At 39.6% G+C, this 13,962-nt stretch overlaps 1 protein-coding gene across 2 annotated transcripts in view; it reads right to left on the bottom strand.

The window, feature by feature from the left end:
* The window catches only part of ELMO1 (engulfment and cell motility 1), a 310,028-nt gene that overhangs the window by 159,172 nt on the left and 136,894 nt on the right, over positions 1 to 13,962 (bottom strand). For both annotated transcript variants that reach the window (XM_080338933.1, XM_080338932.1), the window contains one exon: positions 12,212 to 12,316. In XM_080338933.1, the coding sequence (XP_080195059.1) occupies positions 12,212 to 12,316 (105 nt within the window). The remainder of the gene's footprint in view (positions 1 to 12,211; positions 12,317 to 13,962) is intronic.

Raw genomic sequence — 13,962 nt, 5'->3', positions numbered from 1 at the left:
AATGAGAAATCATTCCTAATCTTGGCAACAGATTTACAACATTCATTATTATATTTGTAATACTCTTTTCACGACTTCACGACTCATATCCTGTTCCAAAGTAAAATGCTATAAATATAGCTGATAAGGGCACGATTTTAATGTTATTTCCTCTATCGCTTGGGTTATGGAGGAGAAATAAGCAGGGAATGGACATGTTTCCTTCATAAACTGATAAAAACAATAGCAGAGAAAGAAATATAACACACAGCTCTAGACTGAAAATACTTCTGTATGTCTGCAAAGCATACTGCTAGCTTGATTCACATTTCTGTCACAACAGTTATTTCACCAAGGAAAGGAAGGTAGTGAGGAAGTCACAAAGCCCACACAACCCTCATTCAAACGGAGATCTATCATTAATGCTCATGAAGTGGCTGCACCCTATTATCTTTCTTCTCCTCCCCCTCACAAATCTACAGCAAGTTGCAGATCCACCAGACATTTCAAAATTGGCAGGTACAGTGCTTAAATTTTGCTTTGGAGAAACCAATATTTCAAAGCAGAAACCGTGGCCATTGCAGAAGAACTTCTGGAACCACAGAATCATAGAATCATTTTGGTTGGAAAAGACCCTTACGATCATGGAGTCCAACCATTAACCTAACACTAACAAGTCCACCACTAAACCATGTCCCTAAGAACCTCATCTACACATCTTTTAAACACCTCCAGGGATGGTGACTCCCTGGGCAGCCTGTTCCAATGCCTGACAACCATTTCTGTGAAGAAAATTTTCCTAATAGTCAATCTAAACCTTCCCTGGTGCAACTGGAGGCCACTTCCTCTCATCCTATCACTTGCTACTGGGGAGAACAGGCCAACACCCTACATGCTACAACCTTCTTTCAGGTAGTTGTAGAGAGTGATAAGGTTTCCCCTCGGTCTCCTTTTCTCCAGGCTAAACAGCCACAACCTCAACCACTTCTCATCAGACTTGTGCTCCAGACCCCTCACCAGCTTTGTTGCCCTTGTCTGAATTCGCTCCAGCACCTCAATGTCTTTCCTGTATTGAGGGGCCCAAAACTGAACACAGTATCCAAGGTGGGACCTCACCAGTGCCAAGCACAGTGGCACAATCACTTCTCTAGTCCTGCTGGCCACACTATTCCTGATACAAGCCAGGATGTCATTGGCCTTTTTGGCCCCCTGGACACACTGCTGGCTAATGTTCCAACTTGCTTCAATCCTACCTTAATTCTGGTCTGCTTAGCTGCCCATTACTTTGATATTAGGAACCTACTTCTGCCAGTTTTTCTTTTCTTCAGCCCTCAGAGCTAGACAACTGGGAAGGTCCAGCATGAAGAAGTGGCTTGTAATACACCAGAATTTTTACAGGCAAAACCCCAAACCAACTCACAGTACAGGAGTACTAAATGCTGAAGATCCTCTTCTCTTTCCCTGTTCCTTTGATCAATACTGCCCATTACCATGAGACAAAGCAGAAAGCTACCATGATGTATAACACTTAATGACAATAACTATTCTTCTTTTTCTTTAGGGAAAAGCAAAAAAAAAAAAATCTTGACAAATCTCCAGAAAAAGAAAATGGAAGAGAAAGAAGCCAGGAAAAGTTTGAGCAATGAAAAGATGCTAATGAGCAAGACAAGAAAGTTGATTTTTTTTAAAGTTAATGCAGGAAAACAAACAAACAAACAAACAAAAACCACCAAAAACCCCAATGAAATAAACCCAAACAATCACAACACAAACAAAAACCAAAAACTGCAGCTCAGAAAAAGGGAGGAAAAAAGAGTGAGAGAAGTACAGATTGAGAACAAAATAATATCACAATAAGAATGTGATTAATTGACTAGCAGAAGAGGAGAAAGGAAGAAGTTTAAAAATGTTTTTAAAAATGCAAGGAGGTGAAATTTTTAGGAAACCACTGTTATCCATTTTCTTGACATTTTATAGATGAAACTCTGTAGCCTATTAAGGCACGGGAATTTGACAGTACTGATAGCAGAATACAGATCTGTACAGTTTTTACTGGGTTTATATGATATATATTTCTTCTCTCTTAGTTACAAATTCCTACTGTAAATGGAAGCGAAACGTTTCCCAATTGCCAAACAATACCAATGAATGATCACAAACCAAACAAAATTGTGTTTCCCAAAGTAGACATTTTAGGCAGCATTGGTCAGCAAATGGTGAGAGCTTAATTTCTTCTGGGATTTAGACGTATGAATTGTCAGAAGTACCCTGTTTCCTCTGAAGTCTTAAGTCTTTTCAAGAAGTTGAAGGCAGCCCTCTAACATCCACTTGTCCAACAAAGCATTTAATGAGATACGGGAAAGAATATTCCTCCTTGGAGAATATTTTAGGCTGTTGTTTTTAACATCAAGATCTTTTGTACTTCCCTGTGTGTTACACAATCAGTGGTGTTCAGCATCACGCAAGGAAGTCCCACCTGCCTTTACAAGAGATCTACCAATGGCACGGACAACAACATAAAAGAAATTCAAGTGTCATGCCAAGATCACAGAAGAACAATGCAAAATTTTCAGTAGAAAGAAAAAAATAATTCTAACTTCTTTATGGCAGTGTTCCTTTATGATTTTCCATTGAATTATTCATCAAGTCCATCAAATACCTCAGGAGCATAAACCAGACCCTCAGGGAGGCACTGGACAAAATTAAGAATTTTCCACATTTGACTACCACGGACTTAAAAATCTGCATCAGCTTCAATAATGCAGTTTATATCTGCAACTAAGAGTAATGAATGATAAAAGACAAGGTTTTGAAGACAGGTATATTCAAAAGCTTCCTCATCAAAATCCAGGAGGATGAAACCACCAGACAGAAATATTCCTCCTTCACTGGAAAGGAATATCAATTTAGCCAGTCCCTTAATCCCTCACATTAAAGATTAAATTGGCTCAAAGTATTCTGCCCACAGCAACCGCAGATGTAATTCTTAGATTCCTGAACCAACCTCAGAGCCTGGCAATGGAATAGAGATTCATCATGATTAGGAAGTAAATACAGAAGTGAAAGGCAAGATCCAGTATAGCTGCAGCAATACTTATAATAAATCCCACAGAAGACAGTTCAACAAGCATTGCTGCACTATTAAAAAGAAGCATTTCCCCAGACCTCTTTTGTAGTATTATCTAAAATGATCCTGCTTTAACGGATACCAAGTTTTCTAGCAGTCTGCAGTACGTTACTATCAAGAGGTTCAGAGAGCTGGTTAGTAAAGATGGTAAAAGCCTCCTCAAACCCATAATGAAAAGTCAGGCAGCATTTAATACCCCCAAATTGCAGTGATGCTCCTCCTTTTCTTGACACTGCTTTTCCTAAGCTTCCTTATCACATATGGTAGGCTTCACCATTCCTTTTCATTTAGATGCTTTAAATAAATCTAGGAAGCAAGTCCTAAGGATATGGTTCCTGAGAAGGATATGCGATTCTACTTTAGAGAGACACAGTTTTCATTCATTCTCTTCACCAATTTTGCCTTATTCCTAAGGCAGCCTATCATTTGCCTCAATTTCAGCACCAGTGTTCTTCTAAGATCCTTCACTCAGCACTGTCCCTTCTAACCTGTCTTTTTATCTTCATTATTTTATTTTTAATTTCCCATGCTTCCTCTCTCCCTTATCTCAGCCTTCCTTCACATTCCTCAGGCATTACAGAAATTCCTCATGGCAAAACTAAAATAAAGCAACAGCTATGTCTGCCTTCATCAGGAAGGCACTAGAATTGCAATTGAAGACAAGATGTGAGACAAGAGCTGAGACCTGCTACAGATACTGAAAAAGAAAGCAGTCACTGACACAAGAAACACAGATGCAAAGCTGTGCCTTATTTGAGGGACAAGTAGTTATAGGACCATGTTAAGGATCAGATATGAAGAGTCTGATACATGTTTTGTCATGTGCAACTATCAGTAAAGACCTGGGGGATAACCAGCATGTTGTGTGAGAAGTGGAGCACAGCCTGCTGCTCCCACAGAGAACTGTGAGCAGAAGGCACGGAGCTCAATAAGGAAAAGCAGTCAGAAGAGAGTGACACAGTCACACAGGGCAGGAGGGAAAAGAAAAGCACCTGATTATGTCATAATATAACGATATATAGGTAACCAGGTGATTTTAAACTGTCGTGGCAATATTACAGCCAGTGTTTAACTCTGCAGCAATAAATACTTCTAACAAAGATGGCTTAAAATTGCCAATAGTTGGTTTTCTTCTGAAAAAACTATGGTGTGTTTTTTCCCCTTCTCTTTTAACACAAATGTAGTGCCAAACTATCACAAGCTAAATTTGCACGGTACTGCAGTCGTTTACCTAGCAAAAAATTTTGTTTCTCACATAAACACCTTAGTGTGAAGCATAATTGTATTGTCTTTATTATCCATGAAAAAGTAAATACACAGTAGTTTATCTTGAAATACTATGTATCTTCCTCCTTTCTTTGTCACTCCCTGCAGAACCAACCAAATCACTGTAAAGCATGGTGGTAAGACCAAAGATGATAAAGCCCAGCTGCCATGTCCTCTTCAGAGGCAGCACCAGGATGTGCTCTTTACTTCCCATAGGCACAGGAAGCGGGGGGTGATTTGGTGTTGACCTGGTCCTGTTCGAAAACTACCAGAGAGGTATTCCTTCTCCTTCCATGTCCCACACAAATATAAGGCAGCAAAGCCTTCCCTGCAATCCTCTCCTTGCTCGCCTGTGGCACATGAGGAGGGAAACTTCAGTACTTGCAGAATATAGTAAGTTTTAAAATTTTCTTTCAGAATGTGAAACAGGCCCTACTAGTGCCCTAACATCACTGTGGTATGGATATATTAATATTACAAAAGCATCAACCTTTATTGCACATCAACAAGACTGACAACTGGAGTAGCATAACTAAAGTTCCTGGCACAGAGTAAATGAGAAAACTTGTGAGGCTCCATAGTTAATCTTCTCTCCCCATGTATACACATCTCAGCTTTGCAGGTGGAACAATCGCGTCTCCACAAAACACACCTAAATCTTTCTGCACTGCTGCTGCAACTTATGGTATGATTCAAAACTGTCTGAAGACAACGCCTGGAATTCCAACAACTTCTGGGCCCTTTGTTTTAGGTTCTCATTTAGCTGACAGCTTCCATGTAGGTGGGAAAGTTTAGGTGTGCTATGAGTGGTGATGAATGATCATAGAACAGTTTGGGTTGGAAGGGACCTTCAAAGGTCATCTAGTCCAACCTCCCTGCAATAAGCAGGGACATCTTCAACTAGATCAGGTTGCTTAGAGCCCTGTCCAACTTGGCCTGAAATGTGTCCAAGGATGGGACACATCTACCAGGAAGACACATCTACCACCTCTCTGGGCAACCTGTGCCAGTATTTTACCATCCTCACTGTAAAAAATGTCTTCCTCATTCCTTTAGTTTAAAACCATTACCCCATGTCCTGTCGTAACCAGCCCTGCTAAAATGTCTGTCCCCATCTTTCTTATAGGTCCCTTTTAAGTACTGAAAGGCCACAATAAGGTCTCCCTGGAGCCTTCTCTTCTCCAGGCTGAACAACCCCAGCCGGATCTGAACATATGTAGGGCTGTAACACCATCATATGTATCCCGTAACACACAGCACGGAGGGCTGTGCACTGGGTCCCACAACTCCCTTACAATTCTCTTCCTCCCTCAGCACTAACTCTGCATTTATGCTGCAACCAGCCACTCCAGGCTTTTGCCTCTTTACTGTAGGGGACCCACTGCAATTCTGCCATCAGTGACAGAGATCCTCAGAGCAAAACCATACAACTCCCTGGTGTGTTGGTATGGAAAGCAGAGACATTGAGTGATATTTGGAGGGGGAGGCGGGGGGGAGGCAGGCAGAAAAATAGTTAGATGCCTGAGTGAAAGGTAAGAACAGCAATTGGAAAGACTGTCAGAGAAAAGAGAAGGCAAGAACACATTATCAGGCTGGGAACTATTTGACTTAAGTAATAAGGTGTTATGTGGAAACCTGCATTCCTTCATGAGGCAGACCAGGAAGACACATGTAACAAAGTTCAATTTTCTCCCTACCTTTAGCAGAATAGAAATAAATAACATCCCTTTTCCTATCATTTCTGGCAAAAAAAAAAAAAAAAAAAAGGAATGGCATGTCACAAACCAGGCTCGGTTTTATTTCAGAAACTGCTGAAATTACATGTTGGACTACTTGTATCTGATCAGGCTAGAATGAGTAGGCATGAGGAGACTTTGTGAATTGGCAGAAGGATGTGTAGGCAGCCTCCTGTACAACAACTGCATGGGTTTGAAAGTGTATGGCAGATAGTCTGACTGTGACTCAACACACTGAAGTTCTGAAAGGTCTCTGCAGGATGCCAACCAGTCTTCCTGCCTGCATCACCGGCACTCACAAACAGAACCTGCTCCTCCAGTGTGACTTCTGAAGGTTTCAACAAGAAAAGAGCTCCCTCCTCAACCTCCCAAAAGCAGCAACTCAAGTAGCTACTGGGGAAGAACTGACTCTGCATTGCAGCTGTGTGAATAACCAATTGTCCAGCTCAGCAGATGCAGGGGAAAGGGGATTTTCTACTACTGACCCTAAACCAGTTCAATTTTTAATTTTCAGGTAATAAAAGTAACTCTTGGCTCAACCAAAGTCCAAATATTGTTTTGATTTGGAGCACTTAAATAACTTAAAATTTGCTTTAAATAAAAGAGAAGAAAAATTAGGAGCATACTACTACATATCTTGCACATAATTCACAAAAATGTAGTAGCAATGGATCCATTTTAAAACATACTGAGGGATTAATAAACCCAACATTTCAGCATGGGTTTCCACACTGGTTTCCCACCCTGGTGACAATATTTTATACCGAAAATTTTAATTTAATTTCTAACAAATATTTGTATGACATTGATAAAATCAGTGGAAAAAGGGATAAACCTTCTCTTCTACAGATGAGGAACTTGAATTTCAGGATACAGTAAAATGACCTCTTTCCAAGGAACACTTATTTTTAGCGAGAACCTACTAATCTAACAAATGGCAAATATGGGCATACACTTGGGTAGACAGCTGGGCAGAATCCAAGTGGGTGGATAGCCAATGTTCAGACCCAGAGCTGCTAAGTTTCTGCCCCAAGCACCAATCTCCTGTGCTCAAACAAATCAAGGAGACACAGTATGTGTCTTCAAGGCAGAAACTCACCTCAAAGAACCAGTGAGACCTGCTGGAATATAGCTGGTCAAAAGCACAGGAGAAAATACAGACAAATCACCAACTTATCAGTCATCAAAAGCAAGTTAATTAGAATGAGAAATGTGGACCCTACCAGAGACAATATCGTATACAACTTCTTTGTGACTCAGCTGACTTACTGTGAAATATAATAACCTCTAAGTAAAATCCTACACTCTATCCCAGATGAAGGTTATCACTATAGTTGGCTGACTGTGAGGAAAATGTAAAATAAGGGAATATTTCAATGGTAGTGCATTAGAAACGAACGTGCAGTTGCTGTGAATTCGCTTTACACAATGGCATCTGCTCTTTCTTCCTGGAAACACTGTTAAATTAGCCAAGATCCAAGATGAATGGCAGTCCACTTGCAACTGGAGCAGCAGCTTTGATTTTGCTGCCTGCTATCAGGAACATCTGAATGAACACTGGCTGCTCATATAGGGGTCAGCTTATCAAACCAGCAAAACTAGTGTTTCTACAGAAGCAGCCCAGGCACAAACATGGCACTTTTAAACACAGGACAACAACTATCAAATTTATCTATTTGGATTACAAATAAAAGGAGTGCTCCATTTCAGTTCCTTTAGCTTGCACTTTACATCGAATTAAGTAAATATCATTATTTTACATCAACATTAGCAATCACTGAAGTGCACGCGTACAAAAAACAAAATCAGGCAAATGCATAGATACCCAAAACCACACAAAATATTTTGGTTTCACATATTTATACCTCTCTCCTCATTGTATCATGAGAACAAAATGGGTCTGAATAGTCTTGCACCACAAATTCCCAAACAAATCAATGAGAAAGAACCAATAAATTGAGATACTAATAGGAATGGTGGCATAATAGTAATTCCATGGAAAGGTTTTTCCTCAGACCTTTTTTACAACCAGGAAAGTTTTGAAGACACAGTGCTAGAAGTTAACAGCAAGAAAAATCTCAAGATGTCTGCACTGAATAAAGTCTGTTTTAAATGGTAACTTATAATTTTATTTTTAAAATTAGTAGAACGTGAAGCTGAGGTAGTTTTGGAAAGGAACAATTTGGAACCGGGGTTGGGGAGGGGGGGACTTGTCTGCTCCAAAAGAACAAAAAAAAATATTATCTGTCACAAACCTTTATTCCAATCATTTTCTTCACTGTTAACTTTAATTATACACTCTGTCCTATAATTATGTAGCTTGGGAAGCTGCCAATTATTTCCTGTGGAAACTTTTAAAATTTCTTGCAGTGATTCAACATTAGTTCCATCAATGCATTCCAAATACTATGTCACCACCTTTTAAAAGCAAAGCCTCTGATGCTAATGATTGATTATTTAATTGGAACATGAAAAAAAAAAACGCAGTGCATATAAGTCACCGATAGCACCAGACAATTAATAAAAAAGAGAAGGAAAAGCTAACTGAACAGGAAACTAAGAAACATGGGGTACTTTTGCCTGCCACTAAACAGGCATTTTTCTGGAGGTTCCAGTCATACTGTATAGCAAACAAAAACTGAGATTCAGAAACAATTAACTCAGAGTCTAAATAAAGAAAAACAGCACTGTGTTTATCTGAAGGAAGACAGCAAGTAAAGAAGACATATTACTGTAATTTTAGGAATAAGTATCCAACAGGAGAAATGTGAATGAGAGATTAATGTATATAAATATATAAAGGGTGAGTGTCACAAGGATGGAGCCAGGCTCTTCTCTGTGACAGCCAATGGTAAGACAAGGGGTGATGGGTACAAACTGGAACACAAGAGGTTCCACTTAAATATGAGAAGAAACTTCTCAGTGAGGGTGACAGAGCACTGGAACAGGCTGCCCAGGGAGGTTGTGGAGTCTCCTTCTCTGGAGACATTCACAACCTGCCTGGACACATTCCTGTGTAACCTCATCTAGGTGTTCCTGCTCCAGCAGGGGGATTGGACTAGATGATCTTTCGAGGTCCCTTCCAATCCCTAACATTCTGTGATTATGTGAAATGGATTGTGGAGAAGTAGGTAAGAAAGAATCAAACAGAGGAAAAAAGGTTATTTTTGTTTCCTCCTTCACTGTGTGACACCTGTGTTTTCACCTTGAAATGCTTTCTGCTTTTAAGATGCAGAGCTACCCATCTGCCCCACTGCTTTCACACCCATCTTCTTCAAGCCATTGCAATTTTATTTACTCTTCCAATGAACACGTATGTTTGGTACTGGTCTTTGAAGCCCCACTGCCCCCTCATCCTGAAGGGCACTTCAGTTTCAAACATCCTTCCCACCTAACTAATCCATTTATTATGCAAATTTCCAAGCAGAATCGCTTATAAATGCAAAACAAGGAATGAAAAGGGAAGAGATTACTTACTACCTGTTTTATCTTCTAACTTCTCCTTATTCATTTTATTCAGTAATACAAGAAGATACATTACTAAGGACCATGCAGCTGGGGCATTCTAAGAAAGTGGCAGGTCAGACTGCAGTGATTCATGGTGTCCAATTAACTGCCGGCTGCCAACAGACTCAATGAAACCATCATGATTTCCTGATAGTGTCTTTATTTGATACACCACATTCTGTCAGCAGAAACTTCATATTTTCCAAGTTATTTCCAAGCCAGCTCTGGTTTCCAGTCTCGGATATTATCTCATTTAGGAGCTTAGGAATTAACCATGGTACAGCAATCAATTGTATTGCAAAGGGCCAAGTTGAAAATAATCTCTCCTCCTAGGAACAAAAGTATTACTATCAACAATGAAAATAAAGAGGTCCTGTCAAACAATTTGTTCAGTATGGAAGTATTATTTGTATAGTTAACAATTTCACATAGAAACTTAACCTTGACCACAGAGAGAATTTTTGTTAGAGTACAGATGCAGAAATATATCTGAAAAAATAAGCAAGGTCAACAGGTTGTACATGTAGAACAAACTGGTGTCGTGGGAGCTTTGGGAGCCAAAGGCCACAAAGAAAAGGTAATATGAAATGAGAAACTCAAATGAGCAGGAAACGGACCCACAGGAAACTCCTGTACACCAGCTGGTAAGTTAAAGAGATGAAAAGATAGAAAGCAGGTGTCTTTTCTGATAAAAGACTAGCAATGCTGTAGGAGTCGCACAACATCGTTCATCTCAGAGGTGTTCAGCATGCTGTTAACATAACAAGGTGGACCACTGCAGGTGAGTGACAAGCTACAACATCAGCAATGCTAGCATAACCACTAAGTAGAACTAGTCAGGAAAGATGGGTAGGCTGACATAACCCCAGGGTGCATTAGCAGTTTCCAAAGAAGCTTTGGGCAAGCAATTTAATCATTGTGCCTCCGTATGGTACGTGTAACTCTTTCTCAAGCAGGAAATACATGAGGCACCCAGGCACTCTCCTAAGAGGAACCATAGAAGAATAAAAAGAGGCATCTCAAAATAACAGCAAAAATTCTCAATCATGCAGCAGCAAAAATACTGCATTATAAAAATAAAGCTGAGCCAGCACTAAAGTCCTTACTAAAGAGTGGCTAATTACGTGGTACACTGAATCCAATTTCTAAGACAACATTCGCAACATTAAAATGAAAAATAATACAAAATTTAGAGATGCAAATGAAAGCTCTATTTCAACAGAATTTATGTCCTATTTAAACTCTTTCAGCCTTCTTTAAACACAGCTCTCATTTGCAGCACTGGCTATCCCTGCTAAGCATATTTTCTGAACTTAGAATTTTCAAAAGAAGCCTATGAAGTAGCACCATTCAGGCCTTACCAAATTTTAATGAGAGTAAGTAACCCGTTCTCTACATAAACAAAACCACATTTCAGCATAGTTTATCCAGAAAACATACTTACTGCCCAGCATTTGAAATAACCATTAATTTCAGGATTTACAGTTTGATAAATACTTCTGTATTGCATGCTACCATAGTTTCTTTTAACAGTTATTGCTAGAATCAGACTAAGGCAGAATGATATGTTTAAACAGTAGATCTGACAATTTTGTGGTCTCCTATTATGTCCATGAATGAACACTCTTTACAAACCTAACAGAGCTTTGACACTATTCTACTTTGAGCAAAAACAAGACAACACCACATATTAAAAGTTCACTCTCCACTTTTTAGTAGAAGCGATTGGTGTGTTTACTGTCTCCTTGCTATATACTACCTTCTTTAAGCAAGTCTGCCTGCACACTTTGCGGGGTGGGGGGTGGGGGGGGGGGGGGAAGGCAGAGATAAACCATCCCTACTATCTCAAGACACTGACTTTCTAGACTATTTTCTACTCCCATCTGTGCTCACTAGGTTTATGCTTCAACTTCAACAGAGGTCAGGAAAAGCTGTTCTACTCAGAGGCAGGTATTATTCAGCTGTGTGCTGCTTCTTGTTAGGATGCAACATGGAACTTGCTTTAACTACCCTTGAAATAACAAATGTAGGAAGTGGAGTGGGCAGAGGGCAGAAAGGGGTGCAAGTGAATCATGTTGCTTTTTACCTGTTTTTCTCCAAGCATTACCTCACCTACAGCATTACTTTTAGTGGGAATATCTTAACTCTCAGGACACTACAACTCAGTCACTTATCAAGGCGTTTGCTCATCAAAGTCTCCTTTCCACAGAAAACCCTGACAGTTTTAGGTAGACTTAGAGCAGGGCAGAGGATTCTCCACAATTACTCCTTTCTGAGCTTATGGACATCCATCATGCATTTGAAAAGGCACAAGCTCATCTCCCTCCTCTTTGTAGGCCTAAACAAAAAGTAGTATTTGCAAAAGGTAATATCTATAATATTTGGCCCAGCAGTGACAGACTAGACAGCTGTAGAGCTTTCTCCCAAAGCTTTTACAGACTTATGCCATGGTTTAGTGTTATCTGGTTTGCCTTCCTAGAGTTTGTTGTTAATGATATCAGGATTCTGAATCCGCTCTTCAAAGTCAGCTGTAAACAGGACATAATCAGTGTGAATAGGCAACCGCACAGATTTCAAAGACGAGAAGAAGCCTTACCCGTATATAAGCATCCTGGTGATGTTTAGCGAAGTACAGCATGTTGTCAAGGGCTAGCATTCCCGGAGGGGTCTGTGTAAAATCCATTGCTGGGTTTACGTGATTCTGTAAAAAGATAACAAGATCACTCAATTAGCATCTTCACAAAAGCTGTCGGCTCCCCAGTGATGAGCACCATGTTAGCATGCTGTGCCAGAAGTCCAATAATAGAGCTCTTTTTGCTGAGCAGAAAACTCTTAACAAGGAAAGAGTCTGTGCCTCAAAGAACTTCAAAGCCAAATGCAAACACTATGAGGCTGGCATGTCAGTCATCCACTTCTGTAGCTACAGAATGAAGTTTCCCAAAGGTTAAGCGCTTTAGAATCACAGATCTCCAAGTCTTCCATAGCAGACAGACTACTTGGTGGTACTACAGGCTAAAAGTACTACCGACACAAAACCATAGATAGATAGATAGATAGATGCAAACAGCCACCAAAACACTTATTTATACAACTGCTATGGAACGATTTCAAATAAACCAAAAAAAGGAAAAAAAAGACTACTAGATTCAAAGGCTGCATTAAGTTTATTGGATCTTGTGGACTCCTGAACAGAAGGGGCATCAGACAAAAGTGTATGAAATTTAAAAGATTCAACTTGTGGAATTCAAGTACATTTTTTTGTTAGATTCTGAATCTATGAATTTCAACTGTGGAATTAATGAGTTAACCTACCAAATATAATTAAAACTCATTAGCTTCCACACACTTCTACAAATTTCAAAAGTTCAGTTTCACACACTACATGAAAAACTACATTTACTCAAAATATTCATTAGTCATCTTTTGATTGGATGGAATTAATGTATATTCGAATAAGTTTCATGTAGTTCATGTTTCAGAGATGACCATTTGCCTGGCTAGAGACAGCCTCAAAAACACCACAGAAGCCGCTCAGAAAAACAAAGATCCAAGAGTATGTCTCCATCAAAAAATGCCTATTGTCTGCCATGCTCTTTTATCAGTATCACCTTTGCAATGTCTCCAGCTCCACTCATCATTCTGACACAGAAAGATTTCCCTAGTCGCTTTGCGATGGCATTTCTATTCTGCAAGATCCAGCTGACAGAGACTTTAAAAGTGCATTTACTATCAGAAAACTAACTGGCAAAGATGAGGAGAGATTTCTTCTTCTCCCGTCAGTCTGTTTCTGCTGTGTGCTCAGGGTCTGATCCACCCACCTTACTGAGAAAAGCATGGTTTTTACTATTGCTTCTCTGTTGATTCTGTCAGGCCATGACATGGTAGAAATATCAGATTCTACTCTCTTGCCTGTCTTTCCTTTAGATGTACGATAAGTTGGTTTTAGCCAGTCAATAATTCATAGTCAAGTAAAAGATTAGAAATACTATAAAGAGAAAAATGATACATTAAGATGGCTGCTGCCACTTTAAAAGCAGACAAAGATTTTGGGCTGAAGACGGTGTGCAAAATTGTTCATTTTACATCTCCAGCTTAGGAGAACTGATGTACCAGCAATGCAATCATAGGCTCATCATTCTGCAATAGAGAATCAAGACGATGTCTGAAATCCTAGTTTTTATATGTGGCAGATATTTCAGAAGGGTAGTAGTCTGGAGTGTGAAAAATACTGCTGAGTTGTGTTTTCCAAAAATTCTTCTTTTTAAAAAATCTTTTTGGGTTTTTTTAAACTTTCATCTCTTCCTCTGAATGATGAATATAAGCCCTTTCTGGGTATTTCCCTGACTC

This window comes from Nesoenas mayeri (assembly GCF_963082525.1).
Source record: "Nesoenas mayeri genome assembly, chromosome: 2".
In the NCBI taxonomy this organism is placed as follows: Eukaryota; Metazoa; Chordata; class Aves; order Columbiformes; family Columbidae; genus Nesoenas; species Nesoenas mayeri.
Note: the sequence above shows the minus strand (reverse complement) of the source record. Positions and strands in the feature narration are given on the sequence as shown.